This window comes from Numenius arquata, chromosome 11 (assembly GCF_964106895.1).
Source record: "Numenius arquata chromosome 11, bNumArq3.hap1.1, whole genome shotgun sequence".
Taxonomy (NCBI): domain Eukaryota; kingdom Metazoa; phylum Chordata; class Aves; order Charadriiformes; family Scolopacidae; genus Numenius; species Numenius arquata.
The window spans coordinates 338,690-357,315 of NC_133586.1; the positions used below are offsets into that span (position 1 = coordinate 338,690).

At 67.6% G+C, this 18,626-nt stretch overlaps 2 protein-coding genes across 7 annotated transcripts; both read left to right on the forward strand.

Annotated features, from left to right (window-relative positions):
- Nucleotides 1-1,422: 1,422 nt before the first annotated feature.
- FES (FES proto-oncogene, tyrosine kinase) lies at nt 1,423-8,468 on the forward strand. 5 transcript variants are annotated; one of them, XM_074155918.1, is made up of 19 exons: nt 1,423-1,572; nt 2,316-2,567; nt 2,659-2,832; nt 2,908-3,004; nt 3,421-3,604; nt 3,934-4,071; nt 4,180-4,299; nt 4,382-4,504; nt 4,573-4,759; nt 4,858-4,929; nt 5,161-5,370; nt 6,173-6,295; nt 6,545-6,598; nt 6,708-6,826; nt 7,022-7,116; nt 7,224-7,347; nt 7,482-7,639; nt 7,845-7,967; nt 8,089-8,468. In XM_074155918.1, exons 1-19 carry the CDS (start codon nt 1,423-1,425, stop codon nt 8,229-8,231), a joined length of 2,646 nt encoding a protein of 881 aa, XP_074012019.1. In that variant the 3' UTR covers nt 8,232-8,468. The 5 variants fall into 5 exon arrangements, with proteins under 5 accessions (XP_074012019.1, XP_074012020.1, XP_074012023.1 ...); XM_074155919.1 differs by having other exon boundaries at nt 1,423-1,549; nt 2,296-2,567; XM_074155922.1 differs by lacking the exons at nt 1,423-1,572; nt 5,161-5,370 and having other exon boundaries at nt 2,343-2,567.
- A 1,087-nt stretch (nt 8,469-9,555) lies between these two features.
- MAN2A2 (mannosidase alpha class 2A member 2) lies at nt 9,556-18,097 on the forward strand. Of its 2 annotated transcripts, XM_074155702.1 has the most exons (23): nt 9,556-9,687; nt 9,873-10,127; nt 10,274-10,418; nt 10,539-10,710; nt 11,307-11,434; nt 11,572-11,745; nt 12,076-12,262; nt 12,351-12,528; nt 12,674-12,876; nt 13,188-13,370; nt 13,626-13,740; nt 13,944-14,011; nt 14,191-14,356; nt 14,470-14,706; nt 14,817-14,939; nt 15,039-15,153; nt 15,244-15,377; nt 15,485-15,626; nt 15,899-16,032; nt 16,358-16,435; nt 16,737-16,931; nt 17,051-17,161; nt 17,423-17,575. In XM_074155702.1, exons 1-23 carry the CDS (start codon nt 9,556-9,558, stop codon nt 17,573-17,575), a joined length of 3,528 nt encoding a protein of 1,175 aa, XP_074011803.1. The 2 variants fall into 2 exon arrangements, with proteins under 2 accessions (XP_074011803.1, XP_074011804.1); XM_074155703.1 differs by lacking the exon at nt 16,358-16,435 and having other exon boundaries at nt 17,423-18,097.
- Nucleotides 18,098-18,626: the final 529 nt, after the last annotated feature.

An 18,626-nucleotide genomic window follows, 5' to 3' on the forward strand; every position in this document is an offset into this window, starting at 1 on the left:
CTCAGATGCTTGCGAAACACTTGCTAAGCTTGTGGCAGCCCCGTGAGTGTCTCTGGGGACAGTGGGGTGTGCGGATGCCGGTGGTGGGACCCACAGCTCAGGCAGAAAATAGAACTGTTGCTGGGCCAGCTCTGTGGCTGTGGCAGAGTGGGCTGGAGGCGGGTTGGGGTCTGCTGCAGGTCGGGGCAGCCGCTGCCCCGGTGCTGGAGGACCTGCTCTGATCCCCAAACCTTCCAGGGAGCCCGGAGGTGCCAGGGAGCATCAGCAGCACCGAGTGCTCTGGGCAGCTGAATGGGGCACAAGGAAAGGGGAGCCCCCCCAGCAGGCAGCACCCCATGGGGACCGGGGCCAATTGCAGGGTGACCAGCTGGTGGGCAACGGGGGACCCCAGCAGCATGTGGCACCTCTTGAACTGCTCAATGGAGCAGGTGGTGGCAAATGGGGCATTAAGGGGGCTCCTCTGCCCGGCAGGGGGGAGCGGTGACGCTGGGTGGGGATTTGTGTCGCTCAGCACAGAATCCTCCCGCGCTTGCTGGGGACCGGTGCCCGGGGCCATTGTGCTGCTCCTTGGCATGACCGTCACTCGGCCGTGGGAACGTGGGTCAGCAAAGCTCCTGTCTTGAGTTTTGCTTTTTCCCCAGCTTCCTCTAGAAGTGCAATGAGCTCGGCTGTGTCCTGCAGGTGACTGTGATGCTCCCCTGGGGCCAGGGCCTCCCTGCCGGGCACAGGATGGGATGCTCAGCACAAGCCACCCAGGAGGCAGCCGGGCCGAGCCAAGCAGAGCTGTGCCAACGCCGGGGACGTGTGCGGCGGTGCTGGGCAGGGGGATGCCCCTGTGCGGCAGCTGCTGGGGCTGGTGGTCCCACTGTGACACCAGTGAAGCACTTTGAGGGGGGAAGCACCTGGGATTGCCGCAGGGATGGGAGTCCCGGCCGTGTGTGGCACCGAGGGCTGGGACACAGCTCCATGGGTGCCCGTGCAGTGGCTGTTCCATCCTGTGGCCTTTCACGGTGATGAAGGCCAAGCTCAGGGGTGGTGATGCGATGGCCCCCCTTCAGCGGGACTGCTCAGAGCCCTGGAGACCCCTCCACGGTCCCCTCCCCAGTCCCTGCAGCCTCTTGGGGAAGTGGGGCTACAGAGAGGGGCTGGGGGACAAGCAGGACAGGGCACGGCTGAAGGGGCTTTGTGGGGTGAAACCCCTGTGGGGACGGGGCTGAGCTCAGACTCCGTGGGGGTGATGGACCTTGGCCGGGGCAAGGAAGAGCCCTGGGCTCCCGCGGGGCCACATCCTTGGTGTGAGGCAGCTGGGAGGGCGGCGGGGCTGGGGGCTGCCCGGCGATGGCGGGGCTGTGTGCGGCATTGGGCCTGAGCACAGGGACTGGCAGGGAGGGGAGGAAGGGCAGGAAATCTCGCAATGGCTGTATGGTCAGCACCGGGTTTCCTGTTCCTCCCCAGGAGCCGGAGCTGCACCAGGTCCAGACTACGCCGGCCCCAGCCCCGGGAGGACGCCAGCGCCAGCCCCACGGCAGGGACCTCGTGACACACACAGGTTGGAGGGGCTGTGCCCCATGGGTCACGGGGGGGGACAGGGGACCCCTTTGTGGGGCTGGGGAGGGTCTTGGCCCTGGCCCTCTGTGGGGTCGAGGGCTGTGCCAGGGGACATCCTGCCCTGCAGAGATGTCCCCCAGTGCCCTTCTGCTCCTGCTGCGCCCTTACCATGGGGCAGGGCACCCCACGACTGCGGCTGGGACCAGTTTGGCTCCCAACAGCCATGCTGGAGTCCCAGGTGCTGGGACGGGACACGTCCAGGCTCAGCACCTTCCTCCGGGGCTCGGTGCCACGTCCCCCTCCTGCCGTCATCACACCCGTGCCCTGGCCCTGGGAGCAATCCCGTCCCGGTGTGCCCAGCTGCCCCCGATGCGGGAGCAGGGGTGACTGAGCCGGTGGGCAGGATGGGGCCAGAGCTGCTGGACTGTGCGGGGCTGGTGGCCCGGCCGGGACGGGGGCCACGGCTGTGCTGCCCTCGGGGAGCAGACCCGCACGCACAGCAGAGGTGACGCTGCTGTTTCTGACCCCACACTTCCTCCTCCCCGGCACTGTCCCGGCGCTCGGGGCGCGCTCAGCCCTCCCGCCTGCTTTGAGTGCGCTTTGCAAGGCAGATCGCGTGGGACAGGGAGGACTCTGCCCCCCACCACATCCCGCCGACGGGGCGATGGGGCGGGAGGGTGTGAGATGCAAAGGGCCCCCGCCGCTGCCAAGGGCAATGTGGGGCATGGGGAGGCTGTGGCGGCTCAGGCTCTCCCACGGCTCTGCAGCCTCCTCCCGCCCAGGACGGCGGCGCCATGGGCTTCGGGCCGGAGCTGTGGTGCCCACAGGGGCACAGCGCGCTGCTGCGGCTGCAGGACAGTGAGCTGCGCCTCCTGGAGCTGATGAAGAAGTGGATGTCGCAGCGCGCCAAGAGCGACCGGGAGTATGCGGGGATGCTGCACCACATGTTCTCCCAGCTGGAGAAGCAGGAGGGCCCCGGGCAGCTCCGCACCGGTGACCACGGTGGCCAGATTGGGGAGGTAGGGATGCCCCGGAGCGGGAGCTCACCCTGCAGAGCCTGGCATGGTGCGGTGCCAGGGGGTGACCGTCCCTGACACCCTGTACCCACAGTCCTGGTGGGTGCTGGCAAGTCGGACGGAGACACTGAGCCAGATTCTGCGGCGGCACGCAGAGGAGCTGGCGGCAGGGCCACTGGCCAAGCTGACCCTGCTCATCCGTGACAAGCAGCAGCTCCGCAAGGCATTCAGCGAGCAGTGGCAGCAGCTCAGCCAGGAGTACGCCCGGGTATGTGGGTCCTGGCGGGGGGGGCCAGGGGGATCCAACCCGGCCCTGCTCCCCTGACGGCGTCTCCCCCCCCAGACCACGCAGCAGGAGATGGAGAAGCTGAAGGCGCAGTACCGCAGCCTGGCACGGGACAGCGCCCAGGCCAAACGCAAGTACCAGGAGGCCAGCAAAGGTGCCTGCCCCCCCGCCCCCCACTTGCTCTGTCCCCATCCTGCTGGGTCCCCTCCTGGCTCCACTCGTGGGTTGGGGATGGCCAGAGGACCCCGCACTCTGCGGGACCCACAGCGCAGCCTGGACTGGGTGGGGGGTGCAGGGAGAGCCCAGCCTGGCCCCTGGGGAGCCGGCAAAACTCCCAGGGGCTACAGTCTTGGGATGCTGCGTGGCGGGTCAGGGGCATCCCTGCTCCCGGGGAGGTGTGTGACTGCCCTGGCCCCCCTGCCTGCCCTGGGACCCCCCCCTCCCAGCCCTGTGACCCGCCCCAGCCCCACAGGGTGCCTGTGCCCCTCACCAGCTGCTCGGGGGGATGCGGGGCAGCGCTGGGACGGGCGGCAGCGGTGGGTGTTTCCCACGGCCTCTCCTCCTCCCCAGACAAGGAGCGGGACAAGGCGAAGGAGAAGTACGTACGCAGCCTCTGGAAGCTCTACGCCCTGCACAACCAGTATGTGCTGGCCGTGCGAGCGGCCACACTCCACCACCACCACCACTACCAGCGGGCACTGCCCAGCCTCCACCAGTCCCTCTACAGCCTGCAGCAGGAGATGGTCCTCATCCTGTAAGAGCCCTGCCTGCCCCGCGCCCCACTGCCTGCCCCACACCCCATCCCTGGGCACCCCTGTGGGCACCGAGAACCACCAGTGCTCCCTCCTCCTGCCACCTGCATCCTCCCTGCCCCATCGCCTGCCCCACACACCCCTGTCCCCCACACCACAGCCCTGACAGTGATGCCCCGCAGCGCCACACGAGATGTGGGGACTGAGGGCACGAGCCAGTGGGACGCAGAGACCGGCCAGCCCAGGTGGCAGGGCTGGGACAGGGGTGGTGGCTCGTGGCCACAGCGGCCCTGGGCTGGGGGTTAGAGCCCATGAGCCCATGTCCCTGCAGGAAGGAAATCCTCGGGGAGTACTACAGCATCAGCAGCCTGGTGCAGGAGGACGTGCTGGCCGTGCACCAGGAGATTGTTGGTGCCATCCAGGCCATCAACCCTGACACCGAGTACAGCGGCTTCATCCAGAGCCACAGGTATGGCCCCGCACAGCTGCAGCCCCTCGGCCGGCCATGGCCCTGCCAGCTGTGTGCCGGCAGCTGGCACAGGGCAGGGGGAGGCAGAGCCATGTTGGGTGCCCGCAGGTACAGCTCCGAGGTGCCGCCGGCTGTGTCCTTTGACGAGAGCTTGCTGGAGGAGACGGAGAGCCTGGTGCCAGGGGAGCTGCAGCTGAACGAACTGACCATCGAGAGTGTCCAGCACTCGTGAGTGGGGCCGGGCCACGGGCAGGGGCCACCACCGCTGGCAGTGTGGCTCATAGCCACCTGGCACCCACATCTCCTGCAGCCTGACGTCGGTCAAGGAGGAGCTGGCGGCTGCCACGGAGGCCGTGAGCAGCAAGGAGCAGCGGGTGTGGGAGCTGCAGGCGGAGATCCAGGGCGAGGAGCAGGGCCGGAGCCCCGGGGAGCGGTGAGGTGCAGCGGGTGGGGGGCAAGGGGCTGGGGTGGCGGGGGCTGACCACCCTGTCCCCTCCCCAGGGTGCACTTGCTGGGCAAGCGGCAGGGGCTGCAGGAGGCGCAGCAGCAGCTGGAGGGCTGCCTCTGTGCCCAGGCCAAGCTGCAGGCGCAGCGGGACCTGCTGGCGAGCAAGCTGGGGGAGCTGGGGGCTGGGGAGCCCCCACCCGCCCTGCCTCTGCAGGAGGACCGGCACTCCGTCTCCTCTGTGGTGAGTCCTGCTCTGCCGGGGCCTGGGGAGCCGCGGGGCCGGGGCACGTGGGGCTCGGATCGCCCCCCGCCCAGCGTACAGCTCATGCCTTCCCCCAGGAGCAGGAGCGCAGCGGGGCCACGGCGCTGGAGACCCTCAAGAACCACATCTCAGGCATCACCAAGTACTTGGTGAGTCCCTGGGCACCTCTGCTCACCCTGCCCTCCCGCCCGGCTGCCTTGCTGAGCCTCCCAGCCCCTTGGCACCCCCTGCCCTCTCCTCTCTGGTCCCACAGCCCCCTCCTCTCCCTGCTCCAGCCCCTCCGGCCCCCTGCCTGCTGTGCCCTGCCCGAGGCACCACTGCTGCCCCCACCCCTGGCATGACCCGGTGGCACAGCTGGGCTCACCCCTGTCTCCATGCAGCTGCCACCCCCCGTGCCCCTGATCCCGGAGGTGCAGAAGCCGCTGTGCCAGCAGGTCTGGTACCACGGAGCCATCCCGCGCGCAGAGGTGCAGGAGCTGCTGAGCTGCAGCGGGGACTTCCTGGTGCGGGAGAGCCAGGGCAAGCAGGAGTACGTGCTCAGCGTGCTGTGGGACGGGCAGCCCCGGCACTTCATCATCCAGGCCACCGACGTAAGTGACCGCAGGCGGGGAGAGATGGCTGGGGGTGGCCCTGCGCGGGCAGGAAGGGGTCCCTGCCTGCTCACAGCTCCTGGCTTGGCAGCCACGGAGCCCCTGGTGTGAGTGATGGTCATGAGCCCTTGATGCTGCAAGGGCTGGAGCCCCTCTGCTGTGAGGACAGGCTGAGAGAGTTGGGGGGGCTCAGCCTGGAGAAGTCTCCCGGGAGATCTTATAACAGCTTTCCTGTACCTGAAGGGGGCCACAGAAGAGCTGGAGAGGAACTCTGGATCAGGGAGGGGAGCCAAGGAGGAGGGGGAAGGGTTTGACACTGCAAGAGGGGAGATTGAGATGAGATCTGGGGAAGAAATTCTCTGCTGTGAGGGTGGTGAGAGCCTGGCCCAGGTTGCCCAGAGAAGCTGTGGCTGCCCCATCCCTGGAGGGGTTCAAGGCCAGGTTGGAGGGGGCTTGGAGCAACCTGGTCTGGTGGGAGGTGTCCCTGCCCAGGGCAGGGGGTGGCACTGGAGGGGCTTTAAAGTCCCTTCCAACCCAAACCATTCTGTGATTCTATGATTCTGTGAGTGCACAGGACGCGTGTGTGCATGGTACAAGTTGTGTGCACCCATCCTTGCATGGGCCAAGCGTGGAGCCCTGCATCATGCGTGGGAATGCCCACTTGTGCGTGCTTGCTGTGCACGGATGTCCTGCGCCCTGTGCATGTGTGCACACTCATCCACGCATGCACAGCCATGCACCCCAGCCCTCGTGAGCACACCCATGTGTGCAGGACCCCCCCCTCAGCCTGCCCTCCCCACAGAACATGTACCGGCTGGAGGGGGAAGGCTTCCCCACCATCCCGCTGCTCATCGAGCACCTTCTGCAGAGCCAGCAGCCCATCACCCGGAAGAGCGGGATCATCCTGGCCAGGGCTGTGCCCAAGGTGACGGCGGGCAGTGGGGAGGGGGACGAGTCCCCTGTGCGTGAGGGAGCCCTGCCCAGCTCCTTCTCCTCCCCACAGCTGGGCTGGGAGCCCCAGGCACACTTCTCCAGCCAGACATGGTGACTCAGCCCTGGGGGTGGGGACCTGGGGGCTGGGGACCCCCCCTCCGGAGCTGCAGAGGCCAGGGGGGATGTGGGCCTGGGGTGGGCTGGGGGGTGGCTCACTGCCTTCAGTGTCTGCTCGCTGCAGGACAAATGGGTGCTCAACCACGAGGACGTGCTGCTGGGGGAGCGCATCGGCCGGGTGAGTCAGGGTGCTCTGGTCCCTGCCCGCAGGGGGTCTGCGGGAGGGCAGGGGGTGCCTTGGGCCACGCTGCAGCAAGCTGGGCTGGTGCATCCATGTCTCTCGGCAGGGTAACTTTGGGGAGGTGTTCAGTGGCCGCCTACGCGCTGACAACACCCCTGTGGCTGTGAAATCCTGCCGGGAAACCCTTCCACCCGAGCTCAAGGCCAAGTTCCTGCAGGAAGCCAGGTCTGTGCAGCCGTCACCCTTGTCCCAGCCCCTCTGTCCCTCCTAGGGACTGCTCAAACCCTGCTGCGACTGCAGCACCCCTGTGCTGAGGACTGTGTCCCCGGGCTGGGGGGCACAGCGTCCTGGGGATGGCACGGAGGTGGCTGTGCCTGGGGCAGCCCCTGCGCACTCATGGTGCGCATCCTTGTCCCCAAGGATCCTCAAGCAGTACAACCACCCCAACATCGTGCGGCTCATCGGCGTCTGCACCCAGAAGCAGCCCATTTACATTGTCATGGAGCTCGTGCAGGGTGAGGGGCCCCAACCTGCAGCCCCCACGCTGCCAGGGTGGCCAGTGCACGTGTGTGCAAGCTCACCACAGTGTGCCAGCCCACCAGCTCCACAATCCTGGGTGCAGGGGGGGACTTCCTGAGCTTCCTGCGCAGCGAGGGACCCCACCTGCGGGTGAAGGAGCTGCTCAAGATGACGGAGAATGCGGCCGCCGGCATGGAGTACCTGGAGAGCAAGCACTGCATCCACAGGTGGGCTCCAGCAGCACAGGCGGGTGATGGTAGGGCAGGGTGGGCCCTGCAGCCCTCACTGCCCCCCGTCCCATGCCAGGCGGAGGGCCCTGGGGACAGCTGGGCGTGTGGCTGATGGCTCTGGGCCATCCCAGGGACCTGGCTGCTCGCAACTGCCTGGTGACAGAGAAGAACGTCCTGAAGATCAGTGACTTTGGGATGTCACGCGAGGAGGAGGATGGTGTCTACGCCTCCACAGGGGGGATGAAGCAGATCCCTGTCAAGTGGACTGCCCCCGAAGCACTAAATTACGGTATGGGATGGAGCCAGGCATGGCCTGGTAGCCCTGCAGCACAGCTGGGAGTCAGGAGCTGGGGGGTCCCCATCCTGTTCCTGCGTGCCTGGTCCTGGGGAGGGAAGCAGAGAGAAACGGGGGCACTCCAGCCCTGGTGAGTGTGGGCACAGCAGTGCCATGGGTGTCCCCAGCCACCAGCATCCAACCTGCCCCACGTCCCCAGGCCGATACAGCTCCGAGAGCGATGTCTGGAGTTTTGGGATCCTGCTGTGGGAAGCCTTCAGCCTGGGTGCTGTCCCCTACGCCAACCTCAGCAACCAGCAGATGCGAGAGGCGGTGGAGCAGGGTGAGGGACATGGCTGGGTCTGGCTCTTGGGGGGCACTGTGGGTCCACCATGGGACCGTGCCCGCAGGACGGGGCTGCAGGTGGCCTGGGCTGCCATGTGCCCATCCCTGCTGCCCCCCAGGCATGCGGCTGGACCCCCCCGAGCAGTGTCCCGAGGAGGTGTACCGGCTGATGCAGCGGTGCTGGGAGTATGACCCCCGCAAGCGGCCCAGCTTCGGCACCATCCACCAGGACCTCATCGCCATCCGCAAGAAGCACCGGTGATGGGGAGCACCGGGCGAGGGCTGCATCCCGCTGCCCCCGCTCAGCGCAGCACCATGAGCCCCGCATCCATCCCACCAGCAGCGTCTGTCCCTCGGGGGGATGCGGGTGCTGCGGGGCGGCGGGATGCAGCCGTGCCCCCTCCCCAGCCCGGGGCAGGGGGCTTCTGCGTACCCTGGGGACACGGTACCCACAGCTCCCACCGGGCTCGATCCTCTGTAATAAACAAACGAGCTCTGCAGCGCTGTGTCTGTGGGGTAAGGGGGGGCGCAGACCCCACGGGGGACAGCGGGGACATGCCCCTGTGCTGCACCAGGGTGGCCCCGGGGATACGGGGGTCTGCCCGGGGCTGTCCCCCAGGCTACAGGGGATGGCCATCCTGCCCCGGGGCAATGAGGGTCCTGGCCGGGCCTGTCCCCGGGGCTGTCGCGGGATGCCCGGGCCTGTCCCCGGGGCCGCGGGGGTCCCGGCCGGGTCAGTCCCCGGCAGCTCGGCCCCCGGACTTCGCTGGTGCCGCCCGGGTCGGTGCCGCCCCCGCGGCAGCGCTGCCCGGCGGAGGGGGCGGGCGGGCGGCGGGGCCGGGGCCGGGCCCGGGGCCGGGCGGGCGGGGCGGCGGGCGGGGCCTGGCCCATCCCGGCCGCGGCAGCCGGCGGGCCCGGGGCGGGCGATGTGAGGAACCGGGGACGGGCCGCGGAGCCGCCCAGGGTAAGAGCGGAGCGGCCGCGCCCCCGGCCCCGGCCCGCGGTGGGCGGCCCCGGCCCTCCCCGGCTTTGGCCCTCCCCGGCCCGGGCCGCTTCGCTCCCCGCGCCGGGCCGCGGCGCAGAGGCCCCGGGCTGCCCGGCTCGGCGGGGCCGCCGCGGCCTGCTCTGCTCTGCTCTGCTCCGTCCCGTCCCGTCCCGTCCCGTCCCGTCCCGTCCCGTCCCGTCCCGTCCCGTCCCCAGCCCCATGGAGGGCCGGGCCCTGGGCCCCAGCCGCCCGCCGGCGCCGCTCCAGCCGGGCTATAAATACCCGGCGCCGGATTAACCGAAGTAGGACGCGGTGGGGGGGGCGGGGGGACGAGGAGGAGGAGGAGGAGGAGGAGGAGGAGGAGGAGGAGGAGGAGGAGGGTCGCGTTGAGGGGCGGCGGGGTCAGGGGTGCACCGGGCCGGGCTGCCTCCTCCAAAGCCCCGGGCAGGGCTCAGACAGGGTGAGGGCAGGAGGCACCGTCCCACGTCCCCCATCCCGTCCTGTCCCGTGGCCCCCGTCCTGCCCCTGTGCCCGTCCCGTCCCATCCCTGTCACCGTCGCCGCTGTGCCCCGGTGCAGGTCTGTCCCTGGGGCCCTCCGGGATGAAGCTGAAGAAGCAGGTGACAGTGTGTGGAGCTGCCATCTTCTGCGTGGCTGTCTTCTCCCTCTACTTGATGCTGGACAGGGTGCAGCACGACCCCACGCGTCACCAGAGCGGGGGCAACTTCCCCAGGGTGAGCGGCAGGGGATGGGACAGCGGGCAAGTGGGCCAGGGCTACTGGGGGCCAGCTGGCACAGCCTGAGGCCGCTCGGTTGCCCAGGCCAGGGCTTGTTCCCTGCTGCTGTCAGTGCCCGCAGGGGCCAGGATCCACCTGCCAAAGGGCACCGGAGGCTCTCACCGCAACGTCTGTGTCCCCAGAGCCAGATCTCGGTGCTGCAGAACCGCATTGAGCAGCTGGAGCAGCTGCTGGAGGAGAACCACGAGATCATCAGCCACATCAAGGACTCGGTGCTGGAGCTGACGGCCCACGCGGAGAGGCAGCCGGCAGTGTCCCACCAGACACCCAATGGCTCCTGGGTGCTGCCCCCTGAGAGTCGCCCGAGCTTCCTCTCCGTCTCCCCACAGGACTGCCAGTTCGCCCTGGGGGGCAAGGGCCAGAGCCCAGACCTACAGGTGAGGGGCAGGCATCTGAGCCCCAAAGCTCAGGGCCTGTCTCTGCCAGCACGAGGGGGTCCATACCCAGGCATCTGTGGGGTCCCTGCTCTGTTGGGGGTCTCTCAGTCTGGTGTCTGCCCTGAGCCCTGTCTCCCTCCTGGCAGATGCTGGCTGTATACTCCCTGCTGCCCTTTGACAACCAGGATGGCGGGGTGTGGAAGCAGGGCTTTGACATCACCTATGAGCCCAACGAGTGGGACGCTGAGCCCCTGCAGGTGTTTGTGGTGCCACACTCCCACAATGACCCCGGTGAGCAGTGGGCGAAGGCCGGCAGGAGAGGGGAAGGGCTAGCCAACCCCCTGCTGCCCCACACTGCTGGCGGGGAAGGGCTGGGCCCCACGCAGTGACACCCCCCCCATGTGCTGGCAGGCTGGATCAAGACCTTTGACAAGTACTACTATGACCAGACGCAGCACATCCTCAACAGCATGGTGCTGAAGATGCAGGAGGACCCACGCCGGCGCTTCATCTGGTCCGAGATCTCCTTCTTTTCCAAGTGGTGGGACAACATCAGCGCCCAGAAGCGGGCTGCGGTGCGGAGGTATGGCCGCCCTATGTCCCCACTGCCAACGCAGTCCTGGTCGCCCTGGCGTGCCCTGGCACCGCCAGCACTTTCTCGGTGCTGCGAGAGGTCAAAACCACAGCAGTGTGGAGCGAGCGCTGGGTCACTGCCAGCTCCGCAGCGGGGTCCTGAGGGGCTGGGGGAGGTAGGTCTTGCCCTGTGCTGCTCCCTGTGCTCGCAGGGCTGGGGAACCCCCTCCGGTCGCTGTAACTGTGAGCGCTGCCGCAGAGCCTGAGCGGTGCCGGCACCTGGCATGGCCCAGGGGGACAGGAGACCTGCAAAGCAGGATTGTGTGGTGGGAGAGGGCCCCTTTGTCAGCACCCCTGCCCCGGAGGAGGACAGAGGGAACACAGGCTGCAGGGCACAGTGGGAGGCATTGGCCTGTGTGGGGGTGGGCTCTGGTTGGGGTCTCAGCCAGCGCGGTGCTGTGGGGGGACGTCTGTCCACGTGGGGACAGTGTGGGCAGTGGGTCATGGCAGCCAGTGGTTGCGGAAGTGGCTCCAAGATGGGGGGAGGCTCTGCCATGGCCACAGGGCTCTGCCTGGATCTGATCACATCTCGTGTCCCCCTTGCAGGCTGGTTGGCAACGGGCAGCTGGAGATGGTGACGGGTGGCTGGGTGATGCCCGATGAGGCCAATTCCCACTACTTTGCCATGATCGACCAGCTGATCGAGGGGCACCAGTGGCTGGAGAAGAACATTGGTGAGAGCTGGGCGGGATGCCGGGCAGGGGAGTGCTGGGGGGCCTGCACCTGCGGGCATCCCCATCCCGGGCAGGACCCTGCTCTCGGGAGGTGCTGCCGGGCCTGGTGTGGGGCTGATGGGTGTCTGTGCCCCCAGGCGTGACACCCCGGTCAGGCTGGGCCGTCGACCCCTTTGGGTACAGCTCCACCATGCCCTACCTGCTGAAGCGCTCCAACCTGACGGGCATGCTTATCCAGCGCGTGCACTACGCCATCAAGAAGCACTTTGCTGCCACCCAGAACCTGGAGTTCATGTGGAGACAGACATGGGGTGAGGGGCTGCCGGGAGGTGGCTGCAGAGGTGGCCCTGCCGGGGTGGGTGGCAGCAGGGGACAGCTACCGGCCGCTGTCCTGTGTGGGTGGTGAGCTGAGCAGCAGGCGGTGATGTCTCTGCCCTGCAGCGGTTTTGCCCTGTGGGACAGCCCCAGGGTGAATCCCCACCCTCCAGGGGAGGCTGCTGTGCTCGCGGGGGTCCCAGCGGGTGAGCCTGTGCCTCAGGTCTGCTCTGCCCTAGCAGCCATCCCCGTGCCCGTCTGGCCCCCTGCTCGGGGACAGGCAAAGCAGAGCCATTGCTGGTGCTCATCTGTCCTTGGTCCCACAGATCCAGACGCCAGCACTGACATCTTCTGCCACATGATGCCCTTCTACAGCTACGATGTGCCCCACACCTGTGGGCCAGACCCCAAGATCTGCTGCCAGTTCGACTTCAAGCGCCTGCCAGGCGGCCGGATCAACTGCCCATGGAAGGTGCCTCCCCGAGCCATCACCGATGCCAACGTGGCGGAGCGGTGAGTGCTGCAGGGGCAGGGGCAAGCGGCTCAGAGCCCCATGGCCCCCTCCGGGAGCCAGCCTCATGCCCTGGCCCCTCCACGGCAGAGCCCAGCTGCTGCTGGACCAGTACCGCAAGAAGTCCAAGCTGTACCGCAGCAAGGTGCTGCTGGTGCCCCTGGGAGATGATTTCCGCTACGACAAGCCGCAGGAGTGGGATGCCCAGTTCCTCAACTATCAGCGCATCTTTGACTTCCTCAACTCCCAGCCCAACCTCCACGTCCAGGTACCTGCAGGGAGGTCTGGGGCAGCACCGGGGGGCTTGGGAGGAGCAGGGCCCCACAGGGGGAGGTTGTGGGAAGCGCCAGGAAGGGTGGTGGGAGCCACAGCAGGTCCCTGTGGTGCTCAGGGCAGTGCGTGCCATCCCGCAGGCGCAGTTTGGGACGCTCTCTGACTACTTCGATGCCCTGTACAAGAGGATGGGCATTGTGCCAGGGATGAAGCCGCCTGGGTTCCCAGTGCTGAGTGGGGATTTCTTCTCCTACGCGGACCGGGAGGATCACTACTGGACAGGCTACTACACCTCCCGGCCCTTCTACAAGAGCCTGGACCGGGTGCTGGAGGCCCATCTCCGGTGAGGGGCAGCGGGCTGGGCCCCAGGGAAGGGGTTGTGGGCAGGGGGCATGGGCAAGGGTTGGTGATGGCAGTCCCCCAGTCTTTGCCCAGCCACCAATGCCCTGGGGATTGCCAGGCATGGTCCCAGAAGTGCCAAACCCTCACCCAGCCCCACGGCAGCGTGTGCTCCCCCCAACCTCCCTGAGGCCAAGGCCCCATTGTGGACCATCAGTGCGAGGGCAGGCTGGGCTGGCAGCTCCCCCTCTGCCCTCCGCCCTGGCGTGTTTTGGTGGCAGAGCAGGGCCCCCTGGTGACCCTGTCCCTGCGCAGGGGGGCAGAGATCCTGTATAGTCTGGCACTCGCCCACGCCCGCCACGCCGGCGCCGAGGGCCGGTACCCGCTCTCCGACTACTCCCTGCTGAGCAATGCCCGCCGCAACCTGGGCCTCTTCCAGCACCATGACGCCATCACCGGCACCGCCAAGGAGGCTGTGGCAGTCGACTACGGAGTCCGGTGCGTGCAGGGGGCTGGGGTGCAGCCATGAGGGACCCATCTCGGACGGGAGTTGGTGGCCATGGGGCTGGGAGCGTGGTTGGGTGTGGTGGTCCTGTGGGGCCCCTCTCCCCGGGGGATGTTGGGGAAGGCTGGGACAGGACTGGGGGATGGTGCCAGGTGCCCCTGTCTCCGGGAGGATGTAGGGGATGTTGGGGGAAGGCTTGGACAGGACGGGGGGATGGTGCCGGGTGCCTCACTCTGCCTGTGCCCCAGGCTGCTCCACTCCCTCACCAACCTCAAGCGTGTCATCATCAACGCTGCGCATTACCTGGTGCTGGGGGACAAGAACGCCTACCGCCACGACCCCGCTGCACCCTTCCTCAGCACGGTGAGCAGCCCCTCAGTCCGTGGCTCCCCGCGCCCCAGTGCGCTGGGCCATGCTGGGCCATCATCTGTCCCTGTGCCCCCAGGGATCACAGCCAGTGCTGGGTGGGGGCCTAGGGAAAGAGCCCCAGCCTGTGCCTGTGTCCCCTGGCCTAGCTGGCAGGGGGGTGGCGCACCCCAGCTCTGACTGCTCCTCTTTCTCCGCAGGATGACACACGCCCCAGCCAGGACTCCCTCCCAGAGAGAACAGTGGTCAAACTGGACACCTCGCCTCGGTAGGGGCTGCCTGCCTTGCTCTTGGGGCTTGTGGGACCATGGTGGGGTGGTGAGGGGGGTACCTGGGACTCTGTGAAGCAGTGGGTGCGTGCACAGGACCCGTGGGTGGTGTGGGGCATGCGGCATCTGTGATGCTGTGGGGCTGGGGTGGCCATCCCTGTGTGACCCCACCCCACAGGTTCCTGGTGGTGTTCAACCCACTGGAGCAGGAGCGCCTGAGCCTCGTGCCAGTGCTTGTGGACTCCCCACATGTGCGTGTTCTCTCCGAGGAGGGGCAGCCCCTGCCTTCCCAGCTCACTGCCCACTGGGGCTCCGCCACTGACATGGTGCCCGATGTCTACCAGGTACGGTACCTACCAGAAGCGCCAAGCCGGGGGCTTTGTCCTGCTGGCAGCCAGCAGGTCCCCAGCTTGCCCTTGCACGGAGGGGCTGGCTGAGGTGTCCCTGCTGCCCACAGGTGTCTGTCCTGGCCCGCTTGCCTGCGCTGGGGCTGCGTGTGCTGCAGCTGCATAAGTCCTTCAATGGCCACCCCCCTCTGAAGTCCTCCGTGCGCCTGTACCTGCACGGCCGGGACTTGCCCGTGCGCAAGCAGGAGGCCGTGCCCGTGCACGTCTTGCCGGCCACCGCTGATGACTTCTGCCTGGAGAACCAGCACCTGCGGGCCTGCTTCTCGGGGCACTCAGGCCTGCTGCAGGCAAGCACAGGGGTCTAGTGGGTGGCCTGGGAAATGTGAAGGAGGGGAGGGGGACACAGTGCTGCCCCGTGCGAGGTGTGCTCACTGCTGTGCCGGCCCACGCCCCGCAGAGCATCCGCCGAGCCGGGGAGGAGCGGGAGCAGAGGGTGAGCAGTGAGTTCCTCGTCTATGGCACCAGGACTTCCAAGGACAAAAGCGGAGCCTATCTCTTTCTGCCCGACGGCGAGGCCAAGGTATGGGCACTGCCTCTGAGAGGCAGCTGGCAGCCATGCCCGCAGCCGCCTCACACTCCTGCAGGCAGCAGCCTCAGTGCAGCCCTCCTTCCCCCACAGCCCTATGCCCCCAAGGACCCCCCAGTAGTGCGTGTGACGGAGGGAGCCCTCTTCTCGGAGGTTGCCAGCTACTACCAGCATGTCCAGACTGTGGTGCGGCTTTACAATGTGCCAGGTGAGACAATGCTGTGCCAGGGTGGTTGCTTGCCCAGGGGTGCTGGGCGATGCTGCCCGTGGGACCTAGCCCCTCGCCGCCTGCCCGCAGGGGTGGAGGGCCTGTCCCTGGACATATCTTGCTTGGTGGACATCCGTGACCACATCAACAAGGAGCTGGCCTTGCGCTTCAGCACAGACATCGAGAGTGATGACACCTTCTTCACAGACCTCAATGGTTTCCAGGTATCCGGCAGGCTGGGGGGGGACGGACAGTGCCCTCAGGGGGACAGTGCCCTGCCACCTGGCACCGCAGGAGCCACCTGTGGCCACTGACCTCTGTCCCTCGGCAGATCCAGCCCCGCAGGTACCAACAGAAGCTGCCGCTGCAGGCCAACTTCTACCCCATGCCTGCCATGGCCTACATCCAGGACACGCAGAGCCGTCTGACCCTGCACACAGCCCAGGCCCTGGGGGTCTCCAGCCTCGGCAGTGGTGAGCTCGCCCTTTGGGGACCAGGGGGCTGTGCCTCGGGGGGCTGCTGCAGAGCTGGGGGTGCTGGGGAGGAGGGTGCTGGGAGGAAGGTGTTGCAGGGTGGGCGCAGGGGGAAGCTGGGGAGGAGGGTGCTGCAGGGTGGGTGCCCTGGTCCTGCTGTCTCTTGGGGGCTCCCTGGCTGCCCCCAGTCCCATGGGAGCGTTTCTGTGTGGGGCAGCTGGCCCCACAAAGCTGGGGTTAAAGCCTGGGACGCTGGGACCCCCTCTCTGCAGGTCAGCTGGAGGTGATCCTGGACCGGCGCCTCATGCAGGATGACAACCGGGGCCTGGGCCAAGGGCTGAAGGACAACAAGCGGACCTGCAACCGGTTCCGGCTCCTCCTGGAGCGCCGTGCCACTGCCAACAAGGTTCGTGGGCTGTGAGGCTGCAGGAGGGGGTTCGAGCACAGTGCTGCTCGCCCAGAGAGCACAGCCCTGCCTCGGGTCAGAGCAGGGCGGAGGGGTCTACAGAAAGGCATGTGTGCGACTGGGTGCCAGGTCTCCTCCCCTGCTGCCCCGTGGCCCCCCCGGGCATCATGCTAGCACTGCACAGGGCCTGGGGCAGGGGGTGTGTGGGGAGGAGGGGACTGTGGAGTGGGGTCTGTCCTGGTGCGGAGTCACACCGCCCTCATAATCACCGTGTTCTTGTCGTCGCCTCGCTCCTCTCTATGCATGCGCTATGTCACCCATTCAGAGCTCCGGCTTCTTTTCCAAACTGGCCTCCGTGTTTAAAGCCTTGGGCTTCCCCGGCACCAGGACTGGCAGCCCAGAGGTAACGGCCGGCCTGGCCCCACTGTCTCTCCCTGTCTCGTGCTCTAGCTGCTAGCGACTAGCCTAGCCAGGCCCCGTAGTCTCCATTGGCTAGCCAGGGTCCGTGCAGGCTGCCTGGCTGGCAGCTGCCCTCCCTATTTGGGCACCGGGGAGGGGGCTTGTGGCTGGGTGGGAGCAGCTCTGAGTGCCCTGTGCTGGCAGGTGCTGCAGGAGTGGCTGCAAGGAGCTCCATGGACCCTGTCCAGGTTCTGCCCGGCCCTGCGGCTCCCCTGGCCCGCACTGACCCACATGCTCTTCGGCAGGTGCAGGACGGCCGCCCCATCAGCTTCCCCTCCCTTCTGAGCCACATCACCTCCATGCACCTCAACACCGAAGCCCTGGTCATGCCCGTGGCCCAGGAGAAGCCGGCCCCACCAGCCCTGCGTTCCTTCATGCCCCTTTCCACCACCCTCCCCTGCGACTTCCACATCCTTAACCTGCGGATGCTGCAGGCAGAGGTGAGCTGCGCCCCGTGAGCGGGACAGGCACGCCCCCCCCGCAGAAGGGCTCTCGGGGAGGGGGGGTTCTGGCACCCTCTGTCCCCAGCATCGCACCTCACACCCTGGCTCCCCAGCAGGATGACTCGCTTCCCTCTGCCGAGGCAGCCCTGATCCTACACCGCAAAGGCTTTGACTGCAGCCTGGAGGCCAAGAACCTGGGCTTTAACTGCACCACCAGCCAGGGCAAGGTAAGGCTGGGCTGCGCCCCCACCCACCGCTTGCCCAGGCCGAGCTGGAGGATGTTGGTTTATCAGGAGCGGGGTCTGGAGCCTTGCATGAGCCCCAGACCCCCCAGTGAGGAGGGGCAGGGCCTGGGCTGGGTCAGCAGGGTGTCCTGGGTGCTGTGGGGGTCCTGGGATCCGGCTGCTGTCACAGCACGCGTGGGGGTGCCCCGTGCACCATGTGCCACTCCTCTGGGCCACTCACCCTTCTCCCTCCTCTCTCCCCAGCTGGCCCTGGGCAACCTGTTCCAGGGGCTGGAGCTTGGCTCCCTGCAGCCCACCTCGCTGACCTTGATGTACCCACTGGGCACGGCCTCCAACAGCACCAACATCCGCCTGGATCCCATGGAAATCGCCACTTTCCGCGTCCGCCTGGGGTAGTGAGACACTCCAGGAACGGGAGAGGAGAAGACTGGCCAGGCAGCACGGGAGCCGCTGAGCCCAGCAGGACCAGCACAGCCCGGCAGAGGCTGGGCCAGTGGGCCCATGGCCAGCAGGCGGGCGCTGGACAGGAGGTGCCAGACTTGCAAAGGCTGCTGCCTTCTAATTTATTAGTCCTGTGTTCTCAGATAGATTTCGGAAGTGAACTGCGGAGGCTGCCGGGCGCTGCCTGGGTGCAGAGGGCATGGGCTGGGCACTGCTCCAAGCAGAGCACGGCTGGCTGGGGCACGGGCCGGGCTCTGCCACTGCTGGCAGGATGGGCACGGCTGCCCCGGGAGGGTGCCCACCCCCCTGTGTCCAGGGGCAGGGGCCCAGGCCAGTGCCTGGGCTCCCCCCGACCCCCAGGGCAGCACGGGGGCTGCCAGGAGCCCGGTGGGGTGGGGGCAGCTGGCGGGGCAGTGCTGTGGACTGGAGACTGAGTTCCCCTGGAGCTTGTAGGAAACACCAGGCTGTTTCAAAGGGCCTCGGTCTCTGCCTGGTTTGTGGTTCTCGCCCTGGTCGCCTGGGGGAGTGGGAACAGGGCTCCGTGGGGAGACGAGGCAGCCAGGGGTCAGGCTCAGAGCTGTGGCCAGTGCCAGGCGGGCTGTGGGCTGCGCCGCGCTCTGCTCCACGGGGTCCCTGCCCAGCCGGTGCTCCCGGGGCTGAGCCAGGCGGCCGGTGGCACGGCTGGAGGCAGCCATGCTCAGGGGCAGGCAGTTCCTGGAGCCTGCGGGAGGCAGGGGGATGGGGTGTGAACCCACATTAGGCATCTCCCTGTGTGGGCAGAGTGTGTGGCACTAGTGCCTGAGGAGCACAGCTGGCCGGGCTGCGGTGCCCCAGGGTCTGCGGGAAGCCCTGTCGCCAGGAGCATCCTCCGGTTGCTGTGGGGACCACAGGGGCTGCCGTGCTCCCCTGGCCCCCCCCGGGGCTAATTACCGTGACAGAGTGCTGTTGGAGAGGGCTGCGGGGAGGGCTGGTGCTGGCTGAGCTCTGTCTCTGTTCCCACACAACC